Below are 20,836 nucleotides of genomic sequence, written 5' to 3'. Positions count from 1 at the left end.
TACTGGGCCGATCGTGACGAAAACACCACCAGTCGATTCAGCGTATGCGATTTCATCAGCCGTTTCGAATATGGTGACCTCAGGTGACCTCGGTGTCCTTGGGAGGTCACATGACCAATGTGGCCTATGGCAGCCATTCTATAACTCAGGAACTACTGAGCCGATCGTGACGAAAACACTACCAGTCGATTCAGCGTATGCAATTTCAACAGCCGTTTCGAATATGGTGACCTCAGGTGACCTCGGTGAACTTGGGAGGTCACATGACCAATGTGGCCTAAGGCAGCCATTCATAACTCAGGAACTACTGGGCCGATCGCGACGAAAACACCACCAGTCGATTCAGCGTATGCGATTTCACTAGCCGTTTCGAATATGGTGACCTCAGGTGACCTCAGTTCCTGAGTTATAGAATGGCTGCCATAGGCCACAACGGTCATGTGACCTCCCAAGGTCACTGAGGTCACCTGAGGTCACCATATTCAAAACGGCTGATGAAATCGCATAGGCTGAATCGACTGGTGGTGTTTTCGTCACGATCGGCCCAGTGGTTCCTGAGTTATAGAATGGCTGCCATATGCCACAACGGTCATGTGACCTCCCAAGGTCACCCAGGTCACCTGAGGTCACCATATTCGAAACGGCTGATGAAATCGAATACGCTGAATCGACTGGTGGTGTTTTCGTCGCGATCGGCCCAATAGTTCCTGAGTTATAGAATGGCTGCAATAGGCCACAACGGTCATGTGACCTCCCAAGGTCACCGAGGTCACCTGAGGTCACCATATTCGAAACGGCTGATGAAATCGCATACGCTGAATCGACTGGTGGTGTTTTCGTCACGATCGGCCTAGTAGTTCCTGAGTTATAGAATGGCTGCCATAGGCCACAACGGTCATGTGACCTCCCAAGGTCACCGAGGTCACCTGAGGTCACCATATTCGAAACGGCTGATGAAATCGCATACGCTGAATCGACTGGTGTTGTTTTCATCACGATCGGCCCAGTAGTTCCTGAGTTATAGAATGGCTGCCATAGGCCACAACGGTCATGTGACCTCCCAAGGTCACCGAGGTCACCTGAGGTCACCATATTCGAAACGGCTGATGAAATCGCATACGCTGAATCGACTGGTGTTGTTTTCATCACGATCGGCCCAGTAGTTCCTGAGTTATAGAATGGCTGCAATAGGCCACATTTTTCATGTGACCTCCCAAGGTCACGGAGGTCACCTGAGGTCACCATATTCGAAACGGCTGATGAAATCGTATACGCTGAATCGACTGGTGGTGTTTTCGTCACGATCGGCCCAATAGTTCCTCAGTTATAGAATGGCTGCCATAGGCCACAACGGTCATGTGACCTCCCAAGGTCACCGAGGTCACCTGAGGTCACCATATTCGAAACAGCTGATGAAATCGCATACGCTGAATCGACTGGTGTTGTTTTCATCACGATCGGCCCAGTAGTTCCTGAGTTATAGAATGGCTGCAATACGCCACATTGGTCATGTGACCTCCCAAGGTCACCGAGGTCACCTGAGGTCACCATATTCGAAACGGCTGATGAAATCGCATACGCTGAATCGACTGGTGGTGTTTTCGTCACGATCGGCCCAATAGTTCCTGAGTTATAGAATGGCTGCAATAGGCCACATTGGTCATGTGACCTCCCAAGGTCACCGAGGTCACCTGAGGTCACCATATTCAAAACGGCTGATGAAATCGCATACGCTGAATCGACTGGTGGTGTTTTCGTCACGATCGGCTTAGTAGTTCCTGAGTTATAGAATGGCTGCCATAGGCCACATTGGTCATGTGACCTCCCAAGGTCACCGAGGTCACCTGAGGTCACCATATTCAAAACGGCTGATGAAATCGCATACGCTGAATCGACTGGTGGTGTTTTCGTCACGATCGGCTTAGTAGTTCCTGAGTTATAGAATGGCTGCCATAGGCCACAACGGTCATGTGACCTCCCAAGGTCACCAAGGTTACCTGAGGTCACCATATTCGAAACGGCTGATGAAATCGCATACGCTGAGTGGACTGGTGTTGTTTTCATCACGATCGGCCCAGTAGTTCCTGAGTTATAGAATGGCTGCAATAGGCCACATTGGTCATGTGACCTCCCAAGTCCCAAGGTCACCGAGGTCACCTGAAGTCACCATATTCGAAACGGCTGATGAAATCGCATACGCTAAATCGACTGGTGGTGTTTTCGTCACGATCGGCCTAGTAGTTCCTGAGTTATAGAATGGCTGCCATAGGCCACAACGGTCATGTGACCTCCCAAGGTCACCGAGGTCACCTGAGGTCACCATATTCGACACGGCTGATGAAATCGCATACGCTGAATCGACTGGTGTTGTTTTCATCACGATCGGCCCAGTAGTTCCTGAGTTATAGAATGGCTGCAATAGGCCACATTGGTCATGTGACCTCCCAAGGTCACCGAGGTCACCTGAGGTCACCATATTCAAAACGGCTGATGAAATCGCATACGCTAAATCGACTAGTGGTGTTTTCGTCGCGATCAGCCTAGTAGTTCCTGAGTTATAGAATGGCTGCAATAGGCCACATTGGTCATGTGACCTCCCAAGGACACCGAGGTCATATGAGGTCACCATATTCAAAACGGCTGATGAAATCGCATACGCTGAATCGACTGGTGGTGTTTTCGTCACGATCGGCTTAGTAGTTCCTGAGTTATAGAATGGCTGCCATAGGCCACATTGGTCATGTGACCTCCCAAGGTCACCGAGGTCACCTGAGGTCACCCTATTCAAAACGGCTGATGAAATCGCATACGCTGAATCGACTGGTGGTGTTTTCGTCACGATCGGCCTAGTAGTTCCTGAGTTATAGAATGGCTGCCATAGGCCACAACGGTCATGTGACCTCCCAAGGTCACCGAGGTCACCTGAGGTCACCATATTCGAAACGGCTGATGAAATCGCATACGCTGAATCGACTGGTGTTGTTTTCATCACGATCGGCCCAGTAGTTCCTGAGTTATAGAATGGCTGCAATAGGCCACATTGGTCATGTGACCTCCCAAGGTCACCGAGGTCACCTGAGGTCACCATATTCGAAACGGCTGATGAAATCGCATACGCTGAATCGACTGGTGGTGTTTTCGTCGCGATCGGCCCAGTAGTTCCTGAGTTATAGAATGGCTGCCATAGGCCACATCGGTCATGTGACCTCCCAAGGTCACTGAGGTCACCTGAGGTCACCATATTCGAAACGGCTGATGAAATCGCATACGCTGAATCGACTGGTGGTGTTTTCGTCACGATCGGCCCAGTAGTTCCTGAGTTATAGAATGGCTGCAATAGGCGAAAACGTTAAGTTGACCTTTTGAGGTCACCGAGGTCACCTGAGGTCACCATATTCGAAACGGCTGATAAAATCGCATACGCTGATTCGACTGGTGGTGTTTTCGTCGCGATCGGCCCAGTAGTTCCTGAGTTATAGAATGGCTGCAATAGGCGTCAATGCCGAGTTGACCTCTTGAGGTCACCGAGGTCACCTGGGGTCACGAGCTTCGAAACGGCTGATAAAATCGTACCCCCTGATTCGAATGGTGTTTCGTTCGTTCCGATCGATCCAGTAGTTCCTGAGTTATAGAATGGCTGCAAGGGTGGCGGTCGAATAGTGTTGTCCGGTCGCTCGGGAGCGACCGCAGGGAAACTTCGACATAAACTGCGCGCGTGAGACAAAATATTGCGTATTTCGCTCTTTGTTTCGGTTGATTTTATTATGTTGTTAAGGAATAATTGCTTCAAAAAGGTACTAATTGAAGTGATAAAGCCTTTATATAGCCATTACACACAAAATTTTGATCAGCATCTCCTTTCAAAATAACTGTGCCATTCTCGTCGCCGGCCGCAGCGGCCGCAGCCGCGAGGGTGTTCAACCCAAGGCCCTAAATACAGTTCAACCCAACCGAAATTAGGCTCCGCCTCCCGGCCGCGGGAGCCGCGGCGGCCGCAGAGCACTTGAACAGGGCTCAGCTTTACCTTCACTCAATATACCCTGAGCTTTACCGATACCCAGAATAATCTTGCCCAAGCCCAGAATCACTTCCGTGCCTCCGTGGTCCGGACGACGGTGAAAACAGGGCGCCTGGGGCTATTTGATCAAGGTTCGTTAAATTTACACGTGACGTTTGGCATATAGAAGGCCCATAAAGCGGGAGAAGCTCCAAATGTCACGTGACTAATATGCCCTCCGGTGCCCTGTTTTCAACGGCGTCCCGTGCAGGGTCCCGTGGTCCGCCAAATTTCAGTGCGCGAATCCTGGTCCCTGAGGCGTCTGGCATAGTATATGGGTTTTAAGTCTGGTCACCAACCTGCACCAACCAAGCTGGAAATCCACACCAGGCCCTGTCTCAAACAGGACCTAGAACTTTTGTTACAGAATGAGAATTAGTAATTTTGGTCAGAGAGGCCAGTATAACCTAGCTGCTGTGACGAGATAAAGACAAAAGCTAAAACTGCTTACAACTTACAAGGTCAATTCTTCCTGGCTGACACTGTTGTGTATCGTACATTCTCATGCATCTTTTTCAGACAATGCAGTGCCAACTGTGAGCACAGCAGCAGCACTGTTATTGCAACGGCCACTGCTCTTCTAAGATTGAGCACCTCACTACTGCAAATTCACACCACTTTACATCAGAAGAGTGCATTTGCAGTCTGCATCAACAATATCTTGTTGACAATTGTGATTTTTATACTTTGCAGTCTTGCCGAAAGATCGTTGATTCGGTCACAATGCTGAGCACTGTTAAGTTATAAATATAATTTTTATCAGCATGCTGCCAGTTTACCCATACATGGAAGGTCACTTGCTCACATTGCTTAGCCATTTCTTCATTCATTTCACTGGTCCATTGTTAATCCAACCAATGAGAAGCAAAAAATGCATTGAGCTGCAAGGTAGCACCATGGATAAGAGATACCTCTAGAGATAAGAGCTGAGATAAGAGATAAGAGTTGTCTCTAATCCATGGTAGCACCCTGCAAATATAATATAGTGAACAAACAGTGCCCCAAACCAGTGATAGATGAACTGACAAGTGACAATGAACCATTGCATACATCATAATTGAAGCAGTTGATACCCAACTAACCTGGAAGCTACCATACCTTCTAGTTAAAAACTAAGATGCTTAGGAATAATAATCAGCTGCCACTGAATTTCAATGTCAGGAGGTATGTACCTGATGCACTGGCATTGTAGCATAGCATCAGGGATTCACTTACCCAGATGCTACGATGCCAGTAAGTGAATTATGCACTGGGTCTGTAGTCTGTTGTCTCAAGTAGCCAGGTGGTTCAGATGGCCACTGGCCAACTTGAACTGGTTCAGTTGTTCATTGTTCAACTAGGGGAGTCGTTCACTGGTTCAGGCCACTGGCTCAGTTGCCACTGTTTCATTTGTTTACTGGTCCTTTGCTGTCTTACCAAAATGAAAGGAAATTAAAACTTGTTTAATTGTTTCTTTGCAAAAAAGAGAGCAACCAAGGCTCTCAGCTTATTGCTAGGCTCCCGGATTCAACCATCTTGAACTCCATCAAATGATTTGGTAGCAATGGCAGCACTTCTCATCCATGTTTTTTTTTTCAGTGAATGTCAACAGAGCTCCAAACAACCCAATACTCATAGTTACACAAATCAGTCTTCAGGGCTGGATGCCTGTCTGTTGCCTGTCATCAACAGGCTTATCACCAACCGCAGGCCATGGATGGGGTATTGCTAATTCTCTTCCTACTAATCCTCTTCCTAATTGGGGGTTTCTAATTGGGGTGAATTTCTAATTGGGGTGTTTCTAATCCATGCTCTGGCTGCCAATGAGACCTCTTTTCTGAAGTGGTACCCTCACTAAATCACCTGTGCTCATTGTCTGTTTGCAGATCAAAGATGGCTCAGAGCTGGCTGAACCCCAAGGATACAGCTAAGATAATCTGCATTGAATATCCAGCAGTTGTGAAGGATGAAGATAAAGCTATTAATTGTCTTGGTGGTATAGACACCATAAATAAGGTGAGCTATATGCAACTAAATTTATACCTTATGTCTTACGTAAATGGAATAGGTTTGTTTGGGATGAATGAGGTAGGTTAATGGGATTTTTCTTTGTGATGGAATCTTTAGATGTTATTTATTGACTGGTGTTCAGGCCTAATGCCTTTCTTTAATCTGCAATGAACGTTGCTATAAGAACACACATTGTATTACCTATTGATAAATACTTATCCCAAGCATTGGTGTTGTGACTGGTAATAGGCGGCTCATTTTCTTGACTGCTATCTGATACACACGCAGGTAATTGAAGATCCAAGCAACAGGCGACTGGAGCTGCGCTTTCGTCCAGACGATGTGTTCAGCAAGCCTACCTGCACAGAGCCCAAAGACATGCAGGGTGAGCTGATAAGACAGGAAGCTGTGGTGTAAGAGAACAGTGGCTTGGAGCTTCAGTTTATTGTTCATCTCAATCATGTTAGGATAGTGGTCAATGGATGCATTATCACTATACAGTTCTAACTCAATAGCTCAAGAGATCATATGTTCTTAGAAACATACAAGCCAATGGGCCTGCTGGTGTCTGCGTGGTCGGTGCTGTCTGCAACATGCTAGCCCAATGAGCTCATGCATTTTGCAGGTTTGCTGTTGAAGGTAAAACGCCGGAAAAAGAAGAACTCCACAGAGCCGCCCGTCTACAGTACGGAGCTACTCGGTGTCTGTACAAAGGTGTTTAAGTTCACAAGTGAGTTACATCCTGGCATGTTTATGCGTTGGATATTTTGCTAACTTCTTTCAGCTTTTCACGGATGCAGTACCTATTTACTTACCTCACATAACTATCAACAACTATCAACTCACAACTATCAACCGCCAGGCATAGGTTTTTATTTCTATGAACATACTTTTTGATTTTTTTTTTCACGAAAGTCCAACGAATACCTAAACCTCGTCTACTTTTTATAGTTACCAGTTATGCAGTGTTCAGTGTTCACGTTCCGTTTGTATTGTCTGTCTCTCCCTAACCGGCCTCGGTCGAGCCACCTCCGATGACACCGACTCGCGCCCCTCTGGCGGCAGACATGTGTGACTTCCAGTTCCTGCCGCTGGACCACCAGGGTCGATCCATGTACGACGACATTGTGCCGAGCTCGTGCATGGACACGGCCTATCCGGACCGGCCGGCCGCCCTGTTCATCCCGCCGGTGGCCTTCTCACGAGTGGATACTCCGCAGGTATGGAACTAAGGGTGCCTGTGCGGGAGACATCTGGAGGGTATTTGTATGGGAGGTCCCGCCAGTCACCAGGTATATGTAGATGGTTACGTGGAAGGCGTAGTAAGCTTAGGTATAAATATAATGTTGTGGAAGCCGGGACTTGGATAATCTTGTGTGCTTGTATGATCAGTCGTGCAGGCGTGTGTGTTTGTGCGAAAGGTCCTCTACCCCACCTAGTTCCGATGTCTGCCGGCGCTGCTGTCTACAGAACTACTGCTATCGGCGGCCACCTACCAACCGACTGCTGAACGGACCGCTGCCAGAGGGACGGAAGCGGCGACGCTTCGGCGCGCAGGCCGTCTCACATCTGCAGGAGAAGATGCCCAGCGAGCCACTGGTCGACCGGGCCAGCTTCGAGGCGCGCGTCCAGCTGCGCGGCCTGGCCTCCGACCTGGCAGAGCTGAAAAAGGTGGGTCCCAGACCCGGAGGCTGGGTGGGGTGCGGTAAAGTTCGGTCAGACGGGGTCAGGCTGGGCCATAGATGTCGCTGTGTGGTGGGTGGAGTAGGTCCGAGAGGACGCTGAAGGATGGAGGGCTCCCAACGATGTTGGCACGATGTTGGCGATTCCTTGGTGACCTAGATTTGTAAGGTAAGGTCGTGGTGGAGACGACCGGGGGGGGGGGTGACTTGTGCCATGGTTTTAGAAATCGCGGGTACTCTATGCCATTCCTATGCCGCGAGAGAAGGGGCTTACCATAGACCTCTGTACACCTGGACTGAGCGCAGAAATTTCGGCCATGACCATAGTGGCCCTAACTTTCAGATGTTGTATCTCGAGATCAGTAACACCCAGATAGGTCCGGTCTTCACTGTTTGATGGCCCCGTGCATTAGAAATTGAATGCAATGTCTCCGGGAGATATCGGCTGGCACAGAGGAGGGTCTGCGCGTGGCGCGTGAGGGGTGTTTACAAAGTTGGTCTAATGATATCTCCAGAAACGCGTCACTGATTGAGCTCAAATTTGGTATGTGACCAGATACAATACATCCGACACTATCACATTTCTCAAATAGGGGATGCAACTGCACGTGCGCACGTGCGCACCCCTTTTTATATCTCCGGAACTATTGGCCCGATTGAGTTCAAATTTGGTATGTGCCCAGATGGCATAAATTAGCCACTATTGCATTTCTGAAACAGGGGGTGCTGGTGCACGTGCGCACGTGCGCACCCCTTCTTTATATCTCAGTAACCACTGGCCCGATTGAGCTCAAATTTGGTATGTGGCCAGATGACATACATTAGCCACTAGTGCATTTCTGAAACATGGGGTGCTGGTGCACGTGGGCACGTGCGCACCTCTTCTTTATATCTCAGTAACCACTGGCCCGATTGAGCTCAAATTTGGAATGTGGCCAGATGACATACCTTAGCCACTAGTGCATTTCTGAAACAGGGGGTGCTGGTGCACGTGCGCACATGCACATCCCTTCTTTATATCTCAGTAACCAGAGGTCAGAGAGGTGTACAGAGGTCTATGGGCTTACAAACTGCTCCCCATTGTGATTTTGAGACCTTCGATACTATTTTTAATGCTCTTGAAGCTTGTACGAAAGATATCCAACAAATTGGTTATGCATGGCGTTGTTCCTGAACTTTCACACATAGTTATTTGTGGATGAGTACCCTAATACGCATTCTTGGAGGCTTTCTTTTCGACGAATACTCCAGATAGCTCATCCAGTAAATGCGCAACACAAACGGCCTATTGCATCAGCCGCAACTTCTTTTACCCATAATACGAATTTAACTTGCATACATTTGATGCATATGTATGATGATTATGTATGTTCTGTTTTTGTATATGGGGTAATTGAATGCCCTGCATTGTCTCACATAAAGGCATATCTTGTGGTCATATGCTATGAAACAGCCGCAGACATAAGCTCTTGGAAAATGGCATCCGCTTTTCCGAACCGTTGTCCGCTTTATGTTGCAGTTAAAACGACTAAGATGGATAACCACATGCTTAGGAAATGCAGATTTTATGTGACTTAACCCGCGCCCGGCTGGGGGTCCTGGATTTCCACGCCCTGCTGGGGGGGGGGGTGTTTGAACACCCCCCCCCCCCTTGTAACTCGGCTCCTGGGCCACGTAGCGATACGCGGAAGGCGGCGTTCGAAAGAGCGTCAAAAATAATGACGAAATCACTTCGGTCAATTTTTTGGTCAGGTCAAAGGTCAGGTCACCAGAGGTCATTGAAGGCAAAATTTCGCCGATTTCCAGGTCGAATGTCGAAAATTTCCAAGAAGCTAACGCATAACTCGGGAACCAATAGAGCTACAGCGCCGCGGAAAAGTGCATTCGATAGCCCTATTAACGCCCTTTCTGAGTAATTCTCTCAGATTTGACCTAACTTCAACGGTTTTGCCTGCAGGGGGCAAAAACTGCAAAAATGGCCGATTTTTTCGGAAGCAGTTTTTCTGCAATAACTTTTGACCCAAGCCTTGTACGAGCTTACTTTTACCGGCATCGTGTTCCTCTCGTCAAGACGCATCGAATGAACTATAACTTGACCTTGAAAGGTCAACTTGAAAATTTGACCTCAGGTCAAGGTCATGACCTGACCGGAAAGGGTCATGTTGCATATCAGTCGATCCGTATCGTCGAGCTGAACACATATAAGGAGTTTTCATCGCTCTAGCATGCCTCTATCAAAAGTTATTTGCGAAAAACTGTTAGATACCATTCGTGACCTAAGATGACCTCAGGGCACAAACAAGGGTCACGGACACCATTTTCATGTTCAGTGTGTCTAAACCACTTGTAATTCGGTGTTTGGGACTGTTTATAATGTCTTTCGTCCCAAAGAGGCGCATTTCAATTTTCTCCCATTGACTTATAATGGGGAGGTCGCAAAATTGACCTGACCTTAGGTCATCGATATCAAAATTCTGAGATGTACATTTTGTACATGCTATTGCTCTTAGCAATCGCTGAAAGTTTCAAAGCGATCGGTCACTCGGTGTAGCTATGACAGACATTGAAACTTTTTATGAGGTGAGATCACTCCAAGTGACCTGGTGACCTGACCTTGAATGGCCTTGGTCTGAAATTTTCACAACATGTGTAGAATTGATGTATGATAAGGTGTACCAAAAACGGCGGCGCGGAGCGCTGCCGTTTTTGAGATATTCGCGAAAAACCACAAGGGGGGGGGGTGTTCAAACACCCCCCAGCAGGGCGCGGGTTAAGACCATTCCTTATTTGTTACAGTTGGCGGTCTGTAAGATTGCCTTTTTCGTCCTGATGCCAATAAAGTTTTAGATTTTCTTTTCATCGAATGTTGATGTAACGTTGATAACATTTTCACGTGTCACGGCTCGCCTCCCAACCACATTAATGCACAAACGGAGCTCTACTCGTATAGCCTTGGCACAAACAATTATTAGGAGTTGACGTGAGTCCGAGCCTTGCGGTAGTAACGTTGGATGCCAGCGTTTCGGAAGTTTTTTCTTCTTTTAATGGGATCGTGATTACCAGTACTGCTGATGATTCGCACAAGTCACCCGTCCGCTGGAACAATTTAATGAAAGGGCTGAAGCATTTGCATATACCGTAACGTATCATCGGGACAAGTCTGAGGAGCTACGGATGCAAGAATGACGCTACAAATGGTATGCTAGAGCTACCATAATTCAAGTGTTTGTATTTCCTGTCGTGAATCATCAAATTGTGTGATAAGCTTTTATATCGTAGCTTGGAGTATGCTGAATCATAACAAATAGGCTTGGAAAATAAGTAACATCTAACAACCATGCATGCTGACTCAGCATGTTCATTTACGATTGATGGTGTTGAAAACTCCAGAGTGGCGGAGCCATGTGAGCGGTATTTCGCCCTTCATACGTGCATAAATATGTCAGCAAGCAGTCTACTGTTCACGCCTCTGAAACTAATGCACGGTGACCGAGAAATGGCCTTTGCCTCATGACATGATATGAAATACGAGCAGAACACAGGGATGCAAATAGCACATAGAAAACGATCCCAATTTATTCGCATTTAATGGTGTTTGGAAAAGCATTCAATTCTCATTATTTACCGATTACGCGTTAATGGGAACGTGCGGCGGCGGCGCGGTCACTGGTGCGTGGGCGGCGTGTGGGGCTTTGTAACGCACCGCAGCCATTGCGTGGCCATATGTCACGAATCCGCCGCTATTTAACATCCTTACGTGAGCGTTTATTGGTATCCACCTGACTGCGGAACGTTCCGCTACATTTCGGCCCGGCGTCCGGAACTGACCAATGCATCATTATTTTACGTTTTGCTAATGTTTCCATGACAACAGACTTCTCAGTCTCAAATGGCTAGGTGGACCAGCAGCTTTCGGCCGTATCAGGCTCATGCTGATCATGCTTGAGTGATGCCGGAAAACCTAGTGTTATCACCGCGATAGGTGCCAGCAGCTTCTCTTGTCTGCATATAGCAAAAGCAACCAGGGCTACGGAATCGGGAGTCGGAGTCGGGCAGAGTCGACAGCTCTGACCGGAGTTGGAGTCGATTTTGGAAACCGGAATCGGAGTCATCGAAAATGCATTGACCCCGCAGACCTGGTAGGGCTGCGGGGTCTGAGTCGGTCAGAGTCGATAGTTCTACCCAATGTCGGAGTCGGAGTCACCGAAAATACTCCGCAGCCCTGGTAGTACCAATGGGGAACTTTTGCACATTTCTGTTTTTATATTGTGTTCCTCATGGTGGATACCCATCGTTTATTGCATTGCCTTGTGGTATCGAGCCATGACCCGGGGCCTGTTTCACAGTACGCTGCTAGCAGCTACTAGCGCAAGGAGCGCACCAATTGCCGCATTCGGTTTCCATGGAGACCTCAGCAAACGCGGACACTCCAATATTGAGTGACGTCATCAGTTTAGTAGCTAAAGTTAACGGTTGAAAGTTCCCAATAGCATCAATTTTAACTTCTTAGCTGATGATGTCACTCATATTGGGGCAATCATGCGCCAAAATTGCCCCAATGCGGCAATTGTGCGCCACTTGCGCTAGTAGCTGCTAGCAGTGTGCCATGAAACAGGGCCCTGGACAATCGTATGAATTACGCCGAGAGAGCACTTCCCTGAAGCACCCTTTTCCATTCTGCTGCCGGTTCTGAGTAGTACTTTCCAGTTTCCCAACAGTTCCGACTTCCGAGGACACTTCCTTTTATCTTTTATTTATTTATTTATTTATTTGTTTATTTATAATTTTCTTATTTATTTATCCATTCAATCACTAACAGGGCGGTCCCCACTTTTAGGTGAAGTCACATATTTTTTTCATATAAAAGTTATAAAAAAACATACACACGCACACACACACACACGCGCGCGCACACATCTTCCTCCGACACACACCCTAAATCATACGCACAGCAACAAACAACGCCTTAATAAAATTTTATATAAGACATACCTACCTACTATATGTATATAACTAAAATGCCAAATATGACAAGGATTAAAAAAGATGCATTGAAAAAACAACAGTTATAAGAATTATGTGCTGGATGCCCAAAAATTAAACAAAAGTAAAGATGGGTATACAAATATAAAATAAAGGCACTCTTGTAAAACACCAAGATGACTTGGGGATGATGGTTAACGGTAAGTGGTTACCAGCGTTATGAGCTGTTTTAAGCAGGTCGGATATTTTAAGCATTTCCCTATTTGCCTCTAATCTCTAATAGGCTCCGACAGAGAGTCTCTCCATGTATGCATTACAGCAAGCTCTGTGAGGGCTGTACTGGTGAGTGCGGTGTGCGTTCTGTCGCTTCATTGCGAGGTGTATCTGAGGAGGCGACACCAGCTATAAGGCACGGCGGGCGTATACGCCAGTGGCCGGAATAGTCTCAGTGTTGATTGATGAACGGCCGGAAGAGTCGGTAGTAATTCGGTGCCGGTGGGCAGCCGCCGAGGCAAAGTGGGCCGAGCCTGTTATTTCCTCGGATGGGGTAACGGAACTCACTTTCGTTCGATTCTTGTGAAGGAGCAGCGGGCCGATTCGGGGCCGGTCTGAGAATAGAGCGTGACAGATGTCGGGGCCGCGCGGGAACCAATAGAAACTCACAGCCAAACCACTTACCGGTGGCCTGCTTTATGTTAGTTGTACTTATTTATTAACATTATATATTATATGGTTCACCCTGAAGATACGAAGAGCCAGCGATATGTTCTTATCAGCGCTGGACACTTTTTCTGTTTGTATTGCTGTTAATGAACACCTTTTCTGTTCTGTAGTGTTGAGTTTGTAATCTTGAAGACTGATTTGCCTATAAAATATGTAAAAATCGTTGCGTTGCGCGCCAACTTGGGTTGCCTTCATTGGCTTTCAGAGTCACGTAATATGAATCAGTCCTGAGGGGATATAGGCTCTGGCTGACCACAAGACAGCTTCTAGTTTGCATTAACCCTCGCCCAGTGGGGGGGGGGGGGGCAATATGGCCCCCAGTGGTTTTTCCTGAATAGCAAGAAAACGGCGGCGCTCAGTGTTAGTACCTTCCCGTTCATAAATTTGACACCTTCACATAAAATATCAAGTCTTAGGCAGACATGTGCATGGATCCGAGTGATGGATCTATGATCTCAGTGGATCTCGAAGCAAAGTACAGGTTGGGATCTATGATCCCACCGGATCCGGCGTGAAAAATACGTCTTGGATCTATGATCTCATATGATCTGACGATAAATTAAGAACATGGATCTATGATCTGAGTGGATCCCACCATGCACCACATTTGAAACCATGTATTAAAGGGTTTCTATGCCAATAAGTGATACAAAACCATGGATTATGACGTGCGATCACATAAAATCACTAAAACAGAACGTTTGTGAGTTGAAACAAGTGCTTTTTTGGGATATATGTGTTGACAAAAAATAAGTGAGGATCTATGATCTCACTGGATCTCAAGCAAAAAATGAGACTCGGATCTGTGATCCCTTCGGATCTCTCGATAAATTACAGAGCTGGATCTATGATCCCGTCGGATCCGAGATCAGGATCCGTGGGATCAGATCCCAGATCCATTTTCTCGGATCCATGCACATGTCTGGTCTTAGGTCACCTTAGGTCAGGAGTTATTGAGGTGCAAAAATGAGCAAAAAACATGAAGGCTGGGGGGATCCGTGCTATCGTAAGTTATATCGGACGTGGCTGCCAAACTTCTCTCGGTACGAAACTTCTCTTGATCGGAAGAAAATCGGAGGGATGAAAAAGAAAGAGCGGCCCATCGGAGCTACGTTGTACGTAAGTTGTTTCGAAGCGTTTAAATGCCAGTTTTACTACGATTTAAATGCCAAGCAGATCAGCTGACCTCGTAGTACCATGTCGATAAGGTCGAATTCCCCAGACGTCTATAGTGTAAAAGTGACCCCTATTGCAAATGGGCTGTCAGGGACATCTCCTCCTCTGTAAATTTGGAGGGATCATGTGTCGGCATTCCCACGTTCGTTTCGGAGTCCATCTGTTCCATTTGGAGCCCGTCAGTTGGCGTCAAGAGTTGGCGCAGCGAGCGCCCCGAAGACTGCGTCTGCGCACGAGGCTTCGCGATGGAGGAGTATTTTGACGAAATCGCCCTCGCTGCAGAAGAAATAGAGGGGCTTGTTGAGAAAGAGGAGGCCGCAGTGTGCCGACGACTTAAAACTGTACGCCAACGCCAAGACCAAGGCAATCAGGGGGCGCTCAGATGATCGGGAGGTTTCAATTGATCAGGGACCCACCAGGTGACCAGGGAACCCTCTGATAACAGGGGCCCTTTCAGTAACCAGGGACTCCTTCAATAACCAGGGGCCCCTCAGTAAACGTGGGCCACTCAGGTTACTGCAAGAGACAGGAGTCCCTTATAACCAGGGACCGGCAAGGTCTCTCAGGTCCGTTTTTACAAAGCTGTTATTGACGTCATATGCGAGCCCTTTGCCACCAGCAGAGGGCCCTTTCAAGCCTTTTGAGGGCCGTTTAACGTCTCTTGAGTTTCCTTTGAGACTAAGGGCCTCTTCAGCAGCCGAGGGGTCTTTGAGGCCTTTTTGAGGGCCTCTTAACGTCAGCTGAGGACCGTTGGACGCCATCTGAGGAAAGTTTGGGGCCTTCTGATGGCCAGTAGATGCCAACTGAGGGCTCTCTGACACCAGCTGAGGTCACGCTGACACCAACTGGGGCCTCCTGACACCAGCTAAGGGCGCTTTTATATTTGAGACGAGCTCAGGGCCCTTTGACGCCCTTTGAGACCTTCTGAGGTCCGTTTGACGCCAGCAGAGGAACCTTTGGGGTCATATGAGGGCCCTTTGCTGCCTTCTAAGCGGCCTTTGAGGCTTTTTGAGGGCCGCTTGACGCCACCTGAGGACCGTTGCGTTTGGACTCCAGTTACGGACCGTTTGAGGCCTTCTGATGGCCATTTTGCGCCAACTGAGGGCCCTCTGACACTAGCTGGGGGCCCTCTGACACCAGATAAGGGCCCTTTAAGGCCTTCTGAAGTCCGGTTAACGCTAGCGGAAGGCCTTTTGAGGCCAAATGAGGGCCCTTTGAGACCTTATAAGGGCTCCTTGAGGCTTTTGAGGGCCGCGTGACGGCATCTGAGGACCGTTGTACTCCAGCTGACGACCGTTTGAGGCCTTCAGATGGACTTTTGGCGCCAGCTGAGGAGGGCTCACTGACACCAGCTGGGGGCCCTCTGACACAAGCTAAGGACTCTTTAAGGCCTTCGGAGGGTCGTTTGACGCGAGCTCAGGGCCCTCTGACGCAGGTTTAGGGCCCTTTGACGCCCTTTAAGGTCTTCTGAGGTAGGTTTAACGTTGGCTGAGAGCCCTTTGAACCCATCTGAGGGCCCTTTGAGGTCATCTTGTGGCCCTTCATTTGGCCATCAGATGAGGGCCATTTGACGCTAACCGAGGGCCCTTCGAGACCATCTGAGGACCCGGTGACCCCATCTGTGGGCCCTTTGAGGTCTTTTGAGGGTCATTGAAATTTCACCACAATACCCCTGGCTGCGCTACTGGGCATTTATGGACTCGTATGGGCCTGCTGGGGAACGAGATGGGCCCTCCCGGTCTTTTCAATCATTATTTCAGTTCATTTTACATGGTCTTCGGCGGTCTAAAGATTAGGGGCCCCAACTCGAATGGGGGGGGAGGCCGGTGTGCCCTCTCCTGTGTGCGGCCTTGCCGACACTACACCGCTTCCCCTCCCTCCGCCATAAACGGACCACTGCACTGTTAGGCGCCGACAAATACGGACCGGCGCCGCAACCGGCTCCCCCGCGGCCTGCCTCGCGTTGACATAGCCCTTCCCGAACACCAGTGTAACCCCCACGTGGGCTAGGTATCGCCGCGCCCACCTGTCCGCGGCGCGGCCTCTGATGGCGTATCGGATCATTGATGGTGCGATACATGTTTTGGTCAGATTTTCGCAATTAACGCGAAAAATTGCCCAAAACACTTTTTAAATTTCAGAATTGAAAAAAAAAAATCATTATAAAAATGACGTGAAAGTGACCGTTTTCAACGTGTAAATTCAAAACGCTCTAGCGCAGCCAATTTTGCAGAAATCGACTTCAAATTTTGCACACGTGTTCATCAACCATATTTGTTTAACATATATTTCGGTTTTGTGAAAATTTTGAAAATTTCTTATATTTTTCTCTTGAGAAAGAGGTAAAGCTTCGCTACGATCGGCCTTCCGATCGACCGAGAAGATTCGTAAAGTTAGTTCGTATCTTCACCATTTGCGATACAACTTGCGTATCTACTTAGCCTACGATGTGATGGATCCCCCCAATAGCTGTTCCGATTCAACTTACGTTTGATCGCAACTGCGAGGTGCCTTGCGATCACATGGATCCTTTCTTAAAAAGCTCACAAAACTGTTAAAAAGCAATTTCAATGTTCTTTATATGATGTGTAGAGAAAAGACAGCGCTACAAAACTGCGATCCCGGATTTTCAAATTTTGAGATTAAAAATCCCAAGTTTTTGGAATTAAAAAACGGAATATATATGATAGCCCTGCGCTATTCTATCTATATACCAAATTTTAGATCGATACCTCCTTTTTGGCCAAATAGCGAAAAACTTCAAAATTGATGACGTCAAATTTTTTAACTCAATTTTTAACAATTTTAGACCGCGTAACGCAAAACAAACACCACCATTAGACCCCCCGTGACGAGCTGCATCGAATTGATACCCATTTTATGCAAAAATATCAAATTTGAAATTTGATCTAATTTGACCTGACCTTGACCTGACCTTCACCAGAACATATCCTAAACTGGCCCCAAAGGCTGCCTGACCCACATAATCGCATTTGTCATGTAAAATGGACCATAAAACATGCATCACGTGATATTTTCATATTGTGGCCTTCAGTGACCTGACCTGGCATCATTGACCTCAACTAGCAAAATATGTCTGACTAACAATTCCCCATCGATGATTTTCAATGACATGCTTTTTACTCGATTTTACAACACATTTCTTGAAATGCCTGTAAACGGTGAAAATTCAACATTTGACCTGATCTGTGACGTCATCGGTTTGACCGAGGTCAATGAAATTGGGTCACAAGGTAGCTCCCCGTTGGGGCTATCCAACACCGTTTGCTGATTGTCGCTATGTTGCGTGGTTCTCGAGATTTTTTGGGGGGAGGGGGAGGGGCAAAATGCCCTCCCCCCTCCAACAGGACGCTTTGCTCGGCAGACCCCAACGGGGCGGGGGTTAATACGTAGACATTAGTGCAATTAATTCGAGTACTCGCTTCGGGCTTATCCTAGTAACAACGTATGTTTAGTACCTACTTTGTTCGACACCCTATTTTGCAATGGATATACGAACAGATTACTCATGACCAGAAACTCTAGTTAGTCTCTTTATTTTTGCGATATTTGGCAAGGAGGATGATGCGTAAAAACATGAAAAGTTTTTACGCATCAAATCACATTCAAATTACATTCTGCTCTCACGAAGTGTTCTGATGCCTTAATCTTGATGCTAGCTTTCAAACGGTGACCCCGGCAAAAACAGAGCTCGGCGACTTTCGGGCCGTTGACCCCAGGTCGACTCCGCCCATGCAGCTCACTATGCAGCTTACGGTTGACCTGTAACGTGTTTATTGGATATCATCTACCTCTCCTGAGATGTCGGATTCCTTGGTTTTTGCTGCCGACTCATGCCAGCAATTAGTTCTGGTCAGCAGGAGATGCACGAAGCCTCATCATCACGCACCGACTCGGGTCAGTATCCTTTGACGATGGTTCAGGCGTGGCTGGATGGTGAAAGTTTAACTTTTTATGTGTCCGCTTTTCAAGTTTCACCGGTTGCTGTTTACTGCATCTCTCCGTATGGTTTTACACCCGCATCAGACATTGAAATCAGTCGAGTGCTGAGACTGGGATGATATACAGACTAAAGGAGGCAGAATACGCCTTCCTATCCGCCAGCGTTGGTCACGTGAACCACACATTCATTCCTGAGCGGCGAGGCGCCGCGTCCCGACTGACGTGGCCCGCACCGTGTGACGTCCCGACTGACGTGGCCGCGCCGTGTGACGTCCCGACTGACGTGGCCGCGCCGTGTGACGTCCCGACTCGCGCCGTGTGACGTCCCGACTGACGTGGCCGCGCCGTGTGACGTCCCGACTGACGTGGCCCGCGCCGTGTGACGTCCCGACTGACGTGGCCCGCGCCGTGTGACGCCAGCTATTCGAGGAGCGTCCGATCATGTCGCGCGCCTACATCTACTACAAGATGGGCGGCCTCAAGGACCGCTTCAAGTGTCTGCTGCCGCTGGTGGCCTACTACTTCAACACGGGCCCATGGCGCAACATGTGGGCGCGCCTGGGGTACGACCCGCGCACGGACCCGGCCGCGTGGCGGTACCAGATCATCGACTACCGCACCCGGAGCGCAGGTCAGTCGGCGCCCGGAACAGCGCGGGACGGGCTGGGGAAGGTGATTAGAAAACCAGACAAACTTTCATAGTTTGTAATTGCTCCACTTATACTGTCTCAATTTGGTGTGAATGACATGTGTTTCGTTTTGGGGAGATATGGGACTGAATGGGAAGTGACTGTATTTTAACCCTCGCCGGCCGAGGGTTTTTTTCGCGATAGCTCCGAACACGCTGGCGATAGAGAGCTGAAACTTGGCATACCTGACCTTTGATCCAAGCCGCATCTTTTGACACCAACCGCATTTTTGGGTCAGGTCAGGTCACTGACCTATGACGTCATAAGTGAACCTCTGCAGGGTCTTCAGATGTCGCAAATTCGCAGCGCCCTCACTGCCAGAGGAGATGTCACAGGGAAATGAAACTTGCAGGATCTAGTATCCATTATGAGTCCCACAACTTGTATATCTCGGATTTTTCCTAAAGGTCATATGATGTCAGGTCATTTTCGTGACCTCACCATTATAAGTCAATGGGGAAAAATGAAAACTGCTATTCTGGCGCCGGGAACGATCTCCAACTATCTCAAGCACACAGAATCGTGATTTGATGCACTCCTTGCAAGGTTAGATGCGTCACTTTTGCAATGTTGACCTTGCGTGACGTCATTTATGACGTCATCAAGGTCATATTAGTTTTTCGTCAATAACTCCCGATCAAATTGAGCTAGCGAGTCGAGAAAGCCACCAATGGACTCAGGAAGACCTGCTGAATCGAATGATATGCGACATGACCTCTTTCGCCCAACTTCGTGACCTGGGGGTGCTGACCTGACCTTGACCTGAGGTCAACACCCTAAGTTAACCTGACCCGAACAAAAAGTATATCATTCGACGCGCCTGAGCGAGGCGAACACGATGCTGCCAAAATCGCGGCTCTGCGGCCGTTTTTTGCGAAGTTATTCACCAAAAACTGAACCGTACCCTGGGGCACTTGACCTGACCTCAGAGGTCACCGGTTGACCTAGGACCTTAAAATCGGGTATCAATCTCTGCGTCTCGTAACGGCGCACACGCTCGTTTTTTTCCGCGACGCGCTAGCTCCACCAGGGGCGAAACGGCGAGGGGGGGTCGTACCCGCCCCCCCCCCCCTCGGCCGGCGCGTATGTAGAAAACCAATAGGTCCGGCGAGGGTTAACTCGTCATTGTTCTGTCTTCTCACTCGTTTCGGTAGCGAGTATACGAGCTTTCTCGCCGGTAGAATGTTCGTCAATTCACAACAAAATGGTACATCATATCCCACTTGCTGACGGGGATGCATTATTAAATTAATACCAAACGCTTAAAAATGTCTCCTTCTTAAGTTTGTAAGAACATTGAGAAACTTCTACGAGATCCTCCTTCCAATTTTTTTCTCTCCCCTCCCTCTCCTCTCCTCTCTCTCTCTCTCTCTCTCTCTCTCTCTCTCTCTCGCTCTCTCTCTCTCTCTCTCTCCCTCTCCCCTCCCTGTCCCCTCCCTCTCCCTCTCCCTCTCCCTCTCCCTCTCCCTCTCCCTCCCCCTCCCCCCTCCCCCTCCCCCCCCTCCCCCCCTCCCCCCTCCCCTCCTCCTCTCCCCCTCCCTCCCTCTCCTCTCTCAGCCCTCTCCCTCCTCTCT

General features: G+C 48.4%; 1 protein-coding gene across 1 annotated transcript; it reads left to right on the top strand.

Annotated features, from left to right (window-relative positions):
- Positions 1-3,977: 3,977 nt before the first annotated feature.
- LOC122371109 (general transcription factor 3C polypeptide 5-like) lies at positions 3,978-19,204 on the top strand (the record flags this gene model as incomplete). Its single annotated transcript, XM_043347208.1, has 7 exons — positions 3,978-4,010; positions 5,923-6,052; positions 6,335-6,431; positions 6,672-6,776; positions 7,112-7,266; positions 7,517-7,717; positions 18,994-19,204. Coding segments are annotated over exons 2-7 (892 nt in total), but the record flags the coding sequence as incomplete, so codon positions are not given.
- Positions 19,205-20,836: the final 1,632 nt, after the last annotated feature.

This window comes from Amphibalanus amphitrite, unplaced genomic scaffold (genome assembly GCF_019059575.1).
Source record: "Amphibalanus amphitrite isolate SeventyFive unplaced genomic scaffold, NRLGWU_Aamphi_draft 001206F_arrow, whole genome shotgun sequence".
In the NCBI taxonomy this organism is placed as follows: domain Eukaryota; kingdom Metazoa; phylum Arthropoda; class Thecostraca; order Balanomorpha; family Balanidae; genus Amphibalanus; species Amphibalanus amphitrite.
This window is presented reverse-complemented; position numbering and strand designations above follow the sequence as displayed.